This window comes from Phyllobates terribilis, unplaced genomic scaffold (assembly GCF_046119375.1).
Source record: "Phyllobates terribilis strain yellow unplaced genomic scaffold, ASM4611937v1 Scaffold_4__5_contigs__length_816908805, whole genome shotgun sequence".
Classification (NCBI taxonomy): domain Eukaryota; kingdom Metazoa; phylum Chordata; class Amphibia; order Anura; family Dendrobatidae; genus Phyllobates; species Phyllobates terribilis.
The window spans coordinates 545226059-545240768 of record NW_027362764.1 but is presented as its reverse complement, the minus strand read 5'-3'; the positions used below and the strand labels follow the sequence as shown (position 1 = coordinate 545240768).

Genomic DNA, 14710 nt, shown 5'->3' with positions numbered 1-14710 from the left:
AAGTGGTTATGTCAACATTTTTCAAAGTGGGAAAAAATCCAACTAAAACAATAAAAGAAGCTAGTCTTTGTAAATAATCTGAATATAAAAAATGTTAAATGAGTTTTCCCACAAAGTACATTTTAATCAATGATGAGATTGCAGCTGCTACTATCTGAGATAAAATATTTCACTGCCTGCTTTCAAACAAGAAGTGAAATGTTTTACCTCACAGAAATAATCAGCTCTGATCCCTGGCTATCCTGTCTGTATACTTTCTTTTGCGTCCTCCCCTGGCCAGGAGATGTAGTATGATTAGATCATGTTCCTGCACTGTCAGACACAGACATTACACAGTACACAACAGGGGCACATTTATGAGATTATCTCAGCACAGGAACATTATTTTTAACACATCCAATTGTGAAACTTATTTTTATTCCAAGATCTATTAATTAAAATGCACTTTGTTCCTGGCAAAAACCCCTTTTAGCCCCTTAGTACCATGCCAATTCTGGCCAGAACAAATTGTCCAAGATTAAACAAAAAAGTTTTCCTCTGTATGAGAAACAGTTCCGTGAATGTCTTAGTGTTTTGCATTAAAGCTTAGTACCATTCTAGAGAATGAACACCATAAGAAAGAAAATGAAGAAAAATGTAACTACTTGTGTGAAAAAATGTTATACCAAATCATCAGAGCAGTACTGCATCCTGGCCGATATCAAAATGTCCATTATCGTTTTGATAGGTTGCTTAACAGTATGATAACATGAGAGCAAACGTTTCTGACATCCATGATCCCTTAGGGTCTGGGCTGAGAATGCCTCTGTCATGTGCAGCAAGTCAAGGTGTATACAACTTAGCCTCACCAAGCTTACTGCGCATGATCAAGATCAGGAACAGGAGTGGTGCTCTCTCAACTGGCACATGGGACAGATCTTGATCATGCTCGTGTTTTCTTGATCGTGATTTTTTTTACACAACTGGACACATTTTTATTTGATAATTATAACACAACAATTAATTACACAGCTTGGCTAGAAACAACACTATTATTATCATTCAATTGTCTGCAGGGCCTGAGGTTCAAATTAATATGCAATTAACTGATGTCAGGTTACCTTTAACTGGGGAGCTCAAGCCTGAAGTATCAGATACAAATAATCACAGTACGCAGCATTGGAATAGGGGCCTGATATATCATTTGCAACTTTTTTAAGACATTTTCCTTTTTAGTCTTGTGGTGTTTGTTGTCCATTTTTTGTGTCATATTCTTTAAAATTGTGCACGTGGTTGATGAATTTTGCGCCAAGTCAATAATGGTCTTTATTTCTGTCTTTAACCTTATCTGCAACTTTTTAGCTAACAAATTCCCAAGTTTTCCAAACTGGCGTAAAAATTGTGCCAAAATATCTGACATGAATAAATTTACTGCCTAGCAAACTGTATGTTTTCTACAAAATGTGCGACTTTTCAAAAAAATTGCAAATGATGGATCAGGCAAAAACATCTGGAAACCCTTAAAGGGGTATTCCCATCTCCAAGAGCCTATCCCAGTATGTAGTAGGTGTAGTAATAATAATCTTAGCAAATACCTCCAATTAGAAATATAATATAGTTCTTCTGATTCGCTATGCCGCTTACCTAATGCAGGGCATTGCAGTAGCTTAGGTACCTATGGTTACAACCATTAATAGTTAACTAACTTATTAACTGTCATAACCATGGATTCCTAAGCTACTGCAATGTCCCACACATAGGGTAAGTGACATAGGGAATAAGAAGAACTAGACTACATTTCTAATTGAAGGTATTTGCTAATATTATTCTTATTATTATTCCACCTGCTACATTTCGGGATAGGACCTTGGAGATGGGAATACCCATTTAACTCCAGTCCACACGCATTGGTGAACTAAGAAAAACAAAACATGTGGACACATACAAAATAGATTTAAAAAAAGGCGCAAATTGAAAGATAAATATTGTAGCAAACAAAAAATTGCAAGTATTAAAAGATCGACTAAAGACAAGCGCAAATGCAATAATGAATTGGGCCCTAAGACTTTTGTATTAGTGGCAAAAGCTCAGTAGGAGACTATTTCTAAGTAAATAGGACCGGAATTTATAACATTTTGATGGTTATCTCAATAATCTTCAAAACTGACTGCTAAATATATATTAAATATTTTCTCCAATTTAAAATATTGGTGTAATTGACAGCTATATAATGACAAATATGTCTAATATATCTATCACATGTCAGAAATGTTAGAAAAATGTGTCTAACATGTCTAGCACACAACATGTGCCATTTCTATGGATTTGGTGCAGTTTGCTCTGTTTTGACTGAATTGTACATTTATGCATTCTTTATTACCATGACTATTCTTCTCTAGTTTTGGTATCTCTTGCTCTTGTCATGATAGAAATAAGCAGAGATATGAACAATTTTTCTTGAAGTGCTGCTTTTAGCTGAATAGAAAAACAATTGATGACATTAACAACATGAATAATAATGACAAATAAAAGTTTGCATTTATTGGAAGTGCACTGGGTGAATATAAACACTAGTAGGTTGTACTTTGGGTCATTTATACTACAAAAGATCATCATATGTCTCTCACATAACACACACCAATAATAGTGAACTATAATTCAGAAAGTTTAGTGCCTTATGGTGCTTTCACAATTTTTTAGGGACATGTTCGCTGGTCCCATTGAGGCATTCTTCCAAACCCCCTGCAAAATGGGATCCGGACATGTGCGCCGATGGGGCCATAGACTGTAATGGTGCCAGCAGAGTGAACGTGTGCTCTGTCGTGCATCATTTTTGGGAGTCTACGCCTACTGGAGGCCAACACTGAGACGCAGTCTTTCCATGTCTGTGTGTCTGCCTCCAGTACGTGTCCACTCCCGAAAATGATGCACAAGAGAGCACACATTCACTCTGCCGGCACCATTACAGTCTATGGCCCAGTTTGGCGCACATGTCTGGATCCCGTTTTACAAGGGGTTCGGACGTATGCCTCGACGGGACCAGCGAACATCTACCTGAACGCAATGTGAAAGCACCCTTACATGTAACTCAACAGACAGTAGGAATCTGTTGGCTGCAAGTGATCGTCTTCCGCACTGAGGTCCCAAGTAGCTGCACGGGCTGTTCTTAAGGTACTTCTTCTCCTACTCCCTGCCCTAGTCCATCATGATCTCATAAGCACTTTTTTCCAAACTTTTCTTTTTCTGATTTAAAAGTTAATGTGTCATCAGGAAATGATCAGTTGTTTACATTATGTTTTTATGTTAATTTTTTTAAATTTTTATTAATGGTGTCTTACTTACATAGCATAATCTATATTACAATCGGAAAACCTAGCAATGTTTAAACTAGCCAATAAGGCTAACATTAAGTCACAGCTCATCTTCTCCCCCTCTCTTCACAATGACATTTCCCAAGGTAGTGAATGCCTAGCAAACTCTCCCACTGAAGTCAGATTGCTGTTTCTCGCCCATGTGGCTGCTGTAAAGTGTCTCTAAATGCTGCTAACAGAAGTTTAGGAGAGATAACAACCCCCATAATTATCTACAGAAAATAAAATGAAAAAATATATATCAGGAAAAAAACATATTAGCAAAAAATAATATGTACCACTCTCTGGTTTTAATTGTGAAAAATAATATAGTTGATACATTCCCCAGAAGAAACCATGCTCAATTAATTCCTGTGTGGATAATATATACTATTAATATAAATCAAGGATTGAGAAATATCTCTAAATTGATGTTGAAATAACAATGGCAAGTCAGTGACAATTACAATGATAAAATTTCAATAATGATCGTATTAATAAAATATTCTCAGAAATGAGTTTCTAAAATACAAAAATTCTAAAGCTATTATTGTGAAGTATGAAATAAAAGTTTCTAATTTACTTACTTTCAAAACTCCGTTAACGTAATACATAGACCCAGGCAGTACAACAATGCTTATCAAATTGATTAATACTCGTAATGTATACACAATTGCAATTTCTGAGACATTCACAAAACAATTTTATTTGCTGCCATTAGGATGTCTGATGGGAGATTCTTCAGATTTCTTGGTTTCATGGTCAAGAACTGATGACATCAAGCCAGGGATGCAGGTACCTATATATAATGGATTATTTTACTTATCTTTATATAATGGTGAATTGAACGGTGTGCATTAAGACCAAACTATTCAAATTCTAAATATATGCAGATATATAAAGAGCCTTCATAAGTTTTAACAGTGTTATCAGTATACTATATTGTGTCAATGAGTAGTCAATGGTGAATCTCTGGCAATTATTTGAACTTACATGATGCAACAATTTAGACTCCAATATAAAATTGCATACTCTGCTGATTTTTAGAGATGCGCAAATCTTTTGAATTTCATATTTGCCAGCTTTGCCATTTTTTTCAAACAATAGATTCAATGTATATCACAAGTACTGCAAAGCCTTCAAGCCTTGAGGTCTCCTAGGACTGTATCCAAACTCTTCAAGTTCTCTAGCCCAAAAGCCCACCAATTTGGTAATGTTCAAGTGACATGCAATCTTATATGGAAGATGCCATCATTTTTTGGCAAACAGTAGTCGAACAGTTATCAATATTTTGGGAGCAGCAACAGCTTTGATTCTTGGAAAATTAAGAAACAATGGCTTATATTAACAAACCATCTAATCATTTTCCCTTTTTGAGAGCAGAAACAGCTTTGCTGTTTAAAAGTGAAGATGCAATAGTTTTTTTATAAAGTTGTCCAAAAGTGATCCCTTTTTTGTGAGAGGTTTAAGTTTTACCCCAACACAGTAGGATTCCCAGCAACAGTACAGTATAGCAATAGAATACAATGGACTAGCGGGAGATGTGTGGCTGACTGACTGTCCATTGGCAGTGGCAGCACTAGGATATTACAATATAATATGCTAGGGCAGGCAAGGGGATATCTAACTGGGTAGCTCCAGCACTGGCAGCCTCAGCAGCAAAACAGTATAGATATATCACAGACAGGCATGAGATGCCAAGCTGTGTGGGGGCACCAGTATAGAGCACATCGAACAAGAAGGCAGATGCTCTGGGCAATTTAATAATCTTAATAATTGACATTAGCAGAAATTGTATGAAAATTGGCACTGATCTATGCCGGATTCATTTTGACAAATGTAAGGATTTGCACACTTATGGAGGATAATCTGGTTCACGTTGACCTGACAAAATCACTTGCCACTCTGAATACCCTTTCTGACAGTAAATTGAAGGCTGGACAACACAATACGCCCATGGCAAACTGTTCCAATTTTTGCCCCTGGTCCAATCTGCTGACCCAAAAGTTCATAGACTCGGGGCTCAGGATACCTGCAGGAGAGAGGTTACCATCCAGATACAATTAAACCTGACTGTTCAGGCAGTGCATTTTTGTTTGCTGATGTGCATCAGGTTTAATCAGAAGCAGATAAAATATCTGGTCCATCATGTCTTATATACTGCAGTTGCCGCTATAGGCTCAGCTATTTGTTGTAGTGGTAGTGCTGCCACAAGTGACGGAGTATTGGCTTTCGCAGGTAGCAGAAAGGGATCTCCTGGTCAGACATACAGACAGAAAGAGTCTGCTCAGAAAAAGCTTTGCTGATCAGTTGACATGGCTTATCCTGATAATACACTAATTTTGAATTTCTTTTGGAAGCTGGAAAAAATTACCCCAGGGCCGAGTTGCTTCGCTTTCTGCTCTCCAAGTCAACAGTTGGGTACTGTAGCCAGCAATGTTGTCATTAATTTCTTACTATCAGTCTTGTCCTCTGCTTCTCCCTAGAATAGCTCAATGTCCCCTTTCACATTTTCACATTCACCTGCTGCTCCTTTCTTTCCTCCATATCCTGCTGCAATTGACCTTGTACTTAGTTCCCCCCTCAGGCCAAGGGCAACAATATACATAAAAGAGTTGCTGTTCTTCCGCCATATCTTGTTACCATCTTGTGTGTCTTTTTTTCTAATATAAATATGAGGGGATTATGCCAAAGTTGTCCCAACTGATAAATTTAGTGACCTCTTCCAAAGGCCTCAATAGGAGGCAAGTATCCCTCATCAGCTGCCAATGGCAGATTTAAAAGTAACCCAATCTCCAGTTTTCATACTGCATGATATAATCAATCACCACTTTCTGCTACATGTACAAACGCTCCAAAATATTCAGTGTTGAATTCCTTCTCATTGCCATGTTGCAAATCAGGTAGTACCCACATAAAGCATCATATTATTATAAAGCTTGGAGGTCGTACTTCTCCAAGTAAGAATGGTTGCAATGCCAAGACACTCTCCCAGCTATGGTTAACTCCTTCTTCAAGAAAGGATATTTCATTAAACATTTGGCTTTATCAAATTTAGGACATCGGTCATGTAGGGAGCTTGAGTTATTTCTTCAAAATGTAAAGCAGCCATAATGTTCAGGGGATTGGTGCTTATGAAAAATGCCCAATTGCAGTTGCCAAGAAAAAAAGGGAATCCGGCACTCTGTTAATAGTGATTTATTCACTTCCAAGAATTGTGTACAGACTAATATGGCATTTGGGTCTCATTGACTTTCATCAGATATACACTAAATCAATATAATTCATGCAAAGTCATATAAATTAACCGGCTATATAATTTGATACAATAGCCCACCCCGTATGTAGGTGTAGGAATCCAGTGTATGATAAGCTTTAAGAGGGATCGCAATGGATGTCTACTATATGAAATTTAAAGAGCTGAAGTTAATTTATATTACTTTGAGATGCTGCGGAGGCATGAGATACTGCACAGTCCCAGAGATGTTGCGGAGTCCCGGAGATGCTGCGGAGGCAGGACGGGGTGTTCGGAGGTGGGAGGCAGTTGTGGGCCCTATGCTGTCTGTCAATTTCTGCTGGAGGTTTTCGGTGTTGTGGGGGCTCCGCAGACATTTTGTGGCAGCCGAAGCCCTGCACCTTCCATACTGTACTATGCGGTGGACTCCGGGAAAATGGTCACCAGAGACAGCGCATGCTCAGATTGAGATCTCGGCGCCAAGATCTCAGGAAACGAGATTTCGGTGCCGAGATCTCAATCTGAGCATTCGCCGCCAACTGCGGCCATTTTACTGGAGTCCACCGCATAGGAAAGTATGGAAGGTGCGGGGCTCCGGCTGCCACAAAATGTCGGCAGAGCCACGGCACCACCGAACACCTCCAGCAGAACTTGGCACACAGCATGGGGCCCGCAGCTGCCTCCCGCCTCCGAACACCCCGTCCTGCCTCCGCAGCATCTACGGGACCCCGCAGCATCTCCTGCCTTTGCAGCATCTCCAGGACCCTTCTCCACTGTAGCCAGTAAGGTGATTTTGCTTTATAAGATGCACCCCTATTTTCCCCCCAAATCTGGGGGAAAAAAGTGAGTCTTATAAAGTGCAAAATACTGTAAATTAGTTGTCCTCAGTGCACACCATCAATTAGTACCCTCTGCACCCCCTTATGTTAATTAACAACCCCTGCTTTAGAACAATGTCTGGATTGAATGCCCTACATGCACTAAAACTGCAGCAGCCTTAGGCACACACAATCTCAGTGTGTGTGTGTGCGCACTTACTTCACATGTCAGCATCATAAACAAAGTTTTAATAAATAAAAAGAATTAAAAAAAATGTAAGAATACAAATCACCCCTCTTTTCAAACATTAAAAATAAAGAAATAAAAAATGAAATTAAGAAAAAAACATATTTGGTTTAGGTGCATTTGTAAAAGTTTGATCTATTAAAATATAAAATTATGGACCCAAGTAGTAATCCATAAAGAGAAAAAATAAAAATGCCAGAATTTTGTTTTTTCAGTCGCCAAAACTACACCAAAATTTGCTATGAGAAACAATTTCTACTCCAATATCATATCAATAAAACATTAGCTTGCCACAGAAATGACAAGCCCACACACCTTCATTGACGTAAAAATGAAAACATTACAGAAGTCAGTAAATGGGGACTCAAAACAACATTTTTTTTACAAATTTCCAAATATGTTTTCACCAATTATTAAAAAGAACAACTATACAATTTTGGTATCCCTTTCACTGACTAAATGAAAAAAAATTGCGGAATTGTGTTATTTTTACAATTTTAAAGATTTTTTTTCCCCTATTTTACAATATATTGAATGGTAAAATGAATGGCGTCATTCAAAACTGAAACTCGTCCTGAATAAAAAAAGAAGCCCTCGTATAGCTATATTGAAAGAAAAATAAAAAAAAGTTATGGCACTTGGAACAAAGGGAGGAAAAAATAAAAGGGAAAAGGTAAAAATCACCTGGTCAGGAAGGAGGTTAAAGGGAATCTGTCAGCTGTTTTTTTCTAAGTAATCTGAAGACAGCAGGAGATAAAAACTGAAATGCAGAATTCAAGGATGTGTCACTTGTTAAAGTGCGTGCTGTTGTTTATTAACTGTGAAGGATTTATCACTAAGAGATTAACATTGCCAGACTAGTCTGTCAATTAAGCACCTCACTGTCTATGGACATTCTACACAGAGAGGGTGGTGTGGGCGGGGTTAGCTTTCTCACCTCTGCTTCATTCTAATTCTAAAAGCTTTGATTGTGTCAGAATGGCTGCACCCAGTAATCTAAGTGATACATCATTGGATTCAGGGTCTCTTTGCCTATATTACGCTGCTCTTTGATGAGGTAGCAAAAACCTGCTGACAGATTCCCTTTAAAGAATAATAGCACTATTATATCAGTGTTAAAAATGGCCAAATATTTACACATGTCACTTTTTTATGTTTTCTACCAGAATTAATATAAAAACAGTATTTATATGTTTGAAATGTGAAGAAATATCTAAAATTAATGCTTGTTCACTGTAGTAGTTAAGGCAACTTATTTCCTCTAAATTTAATAGAAAATTTACAGAACGTGTGATTTGATAAGGGATGGCCTGGCTTTTGCATAGAAATGTATTTGCACTGTTTATGGTAAATATATGTACATATTAGGAAAGTAAAGAGAAATGTTAAGAGTATAGATTCACAGGAAATTGTAATTTTTGGTTGGCCTTTAGTTCACACATAATGTATTGCCATAGTTTTATCCTAGACATAATACATTACAACAATGATTTAAACATAACATATACAACATATATTTTATTCATAAAGAAAGTTCTTTAATTGTAACTAAGCAGAATGTATTTTCCTAAAAGTTTCTATTAACCCTTTCACGATTCACAACCTATGATGTAATGGTACATCATAGGTCTTGTCCCTCCCTTTGACGAGGGCTCCAGCACTGAGCCCGCATCTTTCCCAGCACATGCGAGCTGATTTGGTCAGCAGTTATGTGCCCCTAACAGCCATAGATGGAATCGCGTTCCACCCGCGGCTGTTAACATGTTAAATGCCTTTATCAATCTCAGACAGTGGCATTTACCTCACGCAAACTGGATGTGCATCACAAACAACGCCCATCGTTGCCCCTATCACTTGATCGCGGGGCGCCGATGGGTTGCTATGACAGCCGGGGGTCTGCAGAAGACTTGTCATTGCAGATGACCAGAGTTCATATGACATGATGATTTCTGCTGCACAGCTAAAGCGAGACGCTTCTGGTCTCGGAAAATGGCGCCTTTTTTATTTCTTACAAACTGGCAAGCTAAGATATTAAAAATAATCATATTGGCAAGCAAAAGAGACTCTTTACCAGTTACATGGTTTCATACTTTTAAGGGTGAAAAAAGATACCAGTCCATCGAGTTCAACCTGTAATTTAGTATGTTGATCCAGGGGAAGGCAAAAGAACCATGAGCCAGATTGATTGCCATATTAGTGGAAAACATTTTTCCCCACTCCACATATAGCAATCAGACTAGTTCACTAGATCAACGTCCCATCATTGAGTTTTACCTGGCTAGGTTATATTTTTCACGAAAAGCATCCAGGCCCTCCTTGAACTTTTAGTGAATCAAGCATTACAACATCATGTGGCAGAGAGTTCCATAATCTCGCTGCTTCCACAGTAAAAAATCACCATATGTGATGACAATTAAATCTTTGCTCTTGACAAAGTTCATAAGGAAGATGTGTGCACTGTCCATTCATATACTTGTTTATTGTAATAAGATAGCCTTTAACACTAGGACTACTGGACTCGTGACCCCGCCTAGAACTACTGAAAGGAGTCATTTTGACTCCTTGCTTGTTTTCGTTTATTTTTAGAGTTTCATTTTTGGTTATTTATTAATAATTATATTTTTTGTAATGTATTATTATTGTGAGATCCAACAGTAATGCTTTTGATTGTTTTTTTTCTGCTTTTCTTATTTTTCTACAGTAAATAACAATAATTATAATAGACGTTTTTCAAACATTTTTTTTTATTCAAGTGCACACATATAAACAACAACTGAAGAACAAAAAGCAGAGAAAATGTAGGTGGAGGAGCATAAAAATGAAAATATGGCGCAGAATTCACCTTCTAAACATTTGGTGTTTCGCATTTTAGGCATTGCCTTTGATTTATGGCAGTACATTGCCCACACAAAGACTTACCACAAGTCTTACAATTTCCGACAGATCTATTTTTCTTGCACTTTTCTTTGATCTGGCAAAATTTTGTTTGAACCATCACTTCTGAGCATGTAGAAACTTGGGACGTGGAACCCTTTTCCCTATCTGTGACATAAGGACCACTCAACTCTCTCACAAGCGTTTGCAAAAATGCCTTGCGTGACATTTTTTGGTGGGTAATCTCCTTGAATATTTTCCATGCATTTATACCTGCAAAGTCTAAGGCATTTTCAAATGCATGAACAGGCCATCTCCTTGTGCATGTTCGTGTGGTATATTTTCGTGCCATCTGATCCACTACATCTACTCCATATTTTGTTTCATTGTAAAACTTTACCGTTTCTGGAGTTTTTTTAGCGGAATCAGACGCAACAACAACATCTGGATGGACGGAACTCAAAATGACAACATTTTTGTTGGGCTTTCCTTGATATACTGTAAGTGTAAAATTGTCTTCATTTCTAAACACTTTAGTGTTGTACAATTCCTCTTTCATGGATTTTATTTCTTTAGGCACTTCTCGCCTTATCTTGTTCAGTGTTCCCACGATGGTTGTTCCTTTGCTTTTTAGCTGTTTAGCTAATTTTACTGAAGTAAAATAATTATCGGTTGTAACATTGCGACATTTTTTCAAAAACAGGTCCAATAACTTCATTACCACATGGTCAGCTAAACGGTCCTCAGCACTGCGTGTGTCATCTTTGCCTAGATAAGGGAAGCCATTTGCCAGATATTTGCTCCTCTTATCAACAGCTAGCCAATATTTGTGGCCATATTTATCTGGTTTGGAAGGCATGTACTGCGTGAATGGACACCTAGTTTTGCTTGGGAAAAGTTGCTCATCCACCGTTATGTATGGGCCAGGTTTGTAACACGCAATACAATTTTCAATAAACCTGTCCCACACAGTAGAAAATAGAGCAAACTTGTCCGTTTGCAGTCTCTCCGATCGAGTAGATTTCTCATCAAATCTGAGAAACCTCATAATTTCAACAAAGCGGTCCCTAGACATTGTCGCTTTGCAAAACGGTATTCCCCAGTCATTACACCAAATACTGCTAATCGAGTGATGGTTCGTGCCAGATATTCCACGAGCATAGAATATTGCAATGAATGCATCTAGCTCCTCATCAGATAGAGTAAACTGTAAATTATTGTTCCTGCATGCTTCTGCAAGCGTACAGTTCTTTATATGTGTCAATATATATGAATCAAAAAATAAACGCCATGCGCTCAAAGGACTATCGATAATGATATTTCTTCTGGCGTATCCTGTAGGGCCAGGTGCTTCTCGAAGAATATTTTGGCTGTCACGCCTACCAGGCAAGTGTTCTCCAATTTCAACAGGTTTCCATTGAATACCATCTGCTGAAACTAGTATTCCTTCAGATTCGCCTTCTCTGGTGTTTGTTGTTGAATTACCTTCGCCGCCATCGTTATCTGTTGTTCTTTCATTTCTGGGACGTTTTGCTGATTTTTTCTGTCCACGACCAGGAGGATGGTCACGAGGCAACATAACTGCATGAGCCCGATCCCCAGTTGATGTGCTTGGAATATCTGTAAAAAAGTTGATGAATATTTAGAATTTTTGTTTTGTAAGGGTCCGTGCACACTGGCTGGATTAGCGGCGGAATATCCGACCGGATATTCTCACCACAATCCGGCCCGTACCTGCCCGCTCAGGTACAGAGCGGAGTTTCATACCTGAAGCTCCGCTCCGAACCCCGGGCTGGAGCCGCTGTCTGGGACGGAGCCGTGCTCGCGCGTAAGCAAGCGCTGCTCTGTCCCTGACAGCGGCTCCAGCCCGGGGTTCGGAGCGGAGCTTCAGGCATGAGCGGGCAGGTACGGCCTGTATTGTGGCAAGAATATCCAGATGGCTATTCAGCCAGAATTCTGCTAGTGTGCACAGGCCCTAACTCAGTGTGTGGAAGAACAAATAAATACACATAACTACTTACCATCTGGATTTGTTCCTTCTGAGTCTTCAGATTCACTTGATATGTTCTGAGGAATGAAATCTTCATCACTGTCAGAATCAAATACATGTTCCTGCAATTCGGATTCCGATTCATCCTCCGGTATGGATTGCAAAGTAGCCAGAATATCCTGAGGCTTTATCAAACGTCTTCTCTCCATATTCCTCACAAATTCCATAATTCTATATAGTTCCCTGCTGAAAAATAGAAATGAAATGAAAACTAAAAGAAATAATAACTGTTCTGCCACCTTCAAAAGTAGGTGGGCTGAATCAGTTGACAGACAGCTAAACTATTTCATAACAATTCATACCTGTATGAGTCTTCAGAGCTCGTATGTCTGCGTCTGTTCTCTTTGTCTCTTCAGCTGAACTGAAAGTAAAGTTACTATCCAGAATACTGTCTCCTGCTAGGACCTTAGAAAAACACCACCCTTCATTAGCATAAGATAAGAGCCTAGAGTAAACAAGCTATTTTGTTCAGCATTACACAGTAATACAAGCAGGTAAAACACAAGGAAAATGTGAAAAGTTGACATGTAAATTGAACTACATCTATATGAACATCAGGGTAAATAAGACAGAGTGAAAAAATTATGCACAAAACTTTATAGCAACATTTAGTGACAAAAGGACCTCAAAATATAGTAGGGAGTCAAAATGACTCCCTTCAGTAGTTCTTGGTAAATTTTGAAAAAAACGCGCAAATTTTTCACCAAAATTATTTATTCTCACAAAATCTTTTTTCACATCATATTTGAGGAAAAGTCACCGAGTTTCAAGCCGGAATTCTGAAAAATGTAGTCACAGAAGAGAAATAAAAAACTAAAGGAGTCAAAATGACTCCATCAGTAGTTCTAGTGTTAAGCCTTTGTTTTTGCAAACTGAATAACCGCAAGTTTAATAACCTGTGTTGGTATTGAGATCAATCCATTCCTTTAATAACCTTGGTCGTTCTTCTCTGCACCCGCCCTTGTTAACTATGTCCTTCTTGCATAATGGAGCTCAAAATTATATACTATATTCTAAGTGTGGCCTGACCAGTGACTTATATAGAGGTAAAATTAGGTTGTGGTCATGAGCATGTACACCTCTTTTAATGAATTCAGTTATTTTATTTACCTTGGCAGCAGCTGCATGGCTCTTTTCACTAAATTTGAGTTTGCTATCCACACATACATCCAGCCATTTTAATTGACACATTTACCCAGTGTTTTACCATTTAGAACATAATTGTACATTTTATTTAGCTAAAATGTTCTTGACCAGTTATACATTATCTATTGCTGGGGTATTTATAATCCACAATGTCATTTGTTGTGAGGAAATCTAACCTTTTGTAAATGCTGATATAGTGTCTGGCTTTACAATCTCTTGCAGTAGACAACAGATAAGTCAGCCCAACTTTACAGGAACCCAAAATCTTCCTTCTTACATCAATTCATGAGACTCTTGTTTAGCTCCCTAATCTTTCTTTACTTCTGTGGCATGGCACACGGTACAGGTAGTATTTCAGACAATACTATCTTTAAGATCCTTGCCCAAAGCTTAAGGCTTAAATACTTTAAATCATTTTAAGCACATTCCATTCTTCTCTAACTTGGTCATTGGTGAATCATGACCGCTAGGATCTCATGAATAGTGTTTAGCTAATTTGTTCGGCATTTCAAATTCAGGCTCGTGTTCGGGGTTCCTGCTTGTTCGCGCCAGAAAATCGGCTCCGCCCATGAACATCCCTGATTTGCCACACTGTCAAGCAGATGCCGAACAAATTCGCTCAACACTACTCATGAACCCTTCTTTGGTAGTCTATCAACCTGATCCTTGGTGCGTCAAACTCAAGCGCCAGGAAGATAACAAACTGTTCAATGATCTTAGTCTTTATAACAAATTGCATTGTCTGTTAGCCTAATGATTGAATATCCAACTACCAGCCTCTGTCTGGTCTGAGTTGCGCTCCTATTCACTCCCTTGCTGGAGCAAACATTTCCTTGAGTTTCAGAAGAAGTTTCTTGCTGCTACCTCTGTACTGACATCCCTCTCATTTGCTAAATTTTAAAACTTGTTGGAGTGTACCAGATAAGGACTAGCCTCCCGGACACTCTTTCCTCTACCCTTCTTTTTCATTTTTACCTAGTTAGATGCCTCATTGTCCCCACATCTGCTTGC

The 14710-nt window shown here is 38.4% G+C and overlaps 1 protein-coding gene across 1 annotated transcript in view; it reads left to right on the top strand.

The window, feature by feature from the left end:
* Positions 1 to 4243, top strand: part of DOK6 (docking protein 6) — a 746130-nt gene extending 741887 nt beyond the window's left edge. Inside the window, 2 exon segments of the mRNA XM_073676947.1 lie at positions 4051 to 4184; positions 4187 to 4243. Coding sequence (XP_073533048.1) covers positions 4051 to 4184; positions 4187 to 4243 — 191 coding nt within the window.
* Positions 4244 to 14710: the final 10467 nt, after the last annotated feature.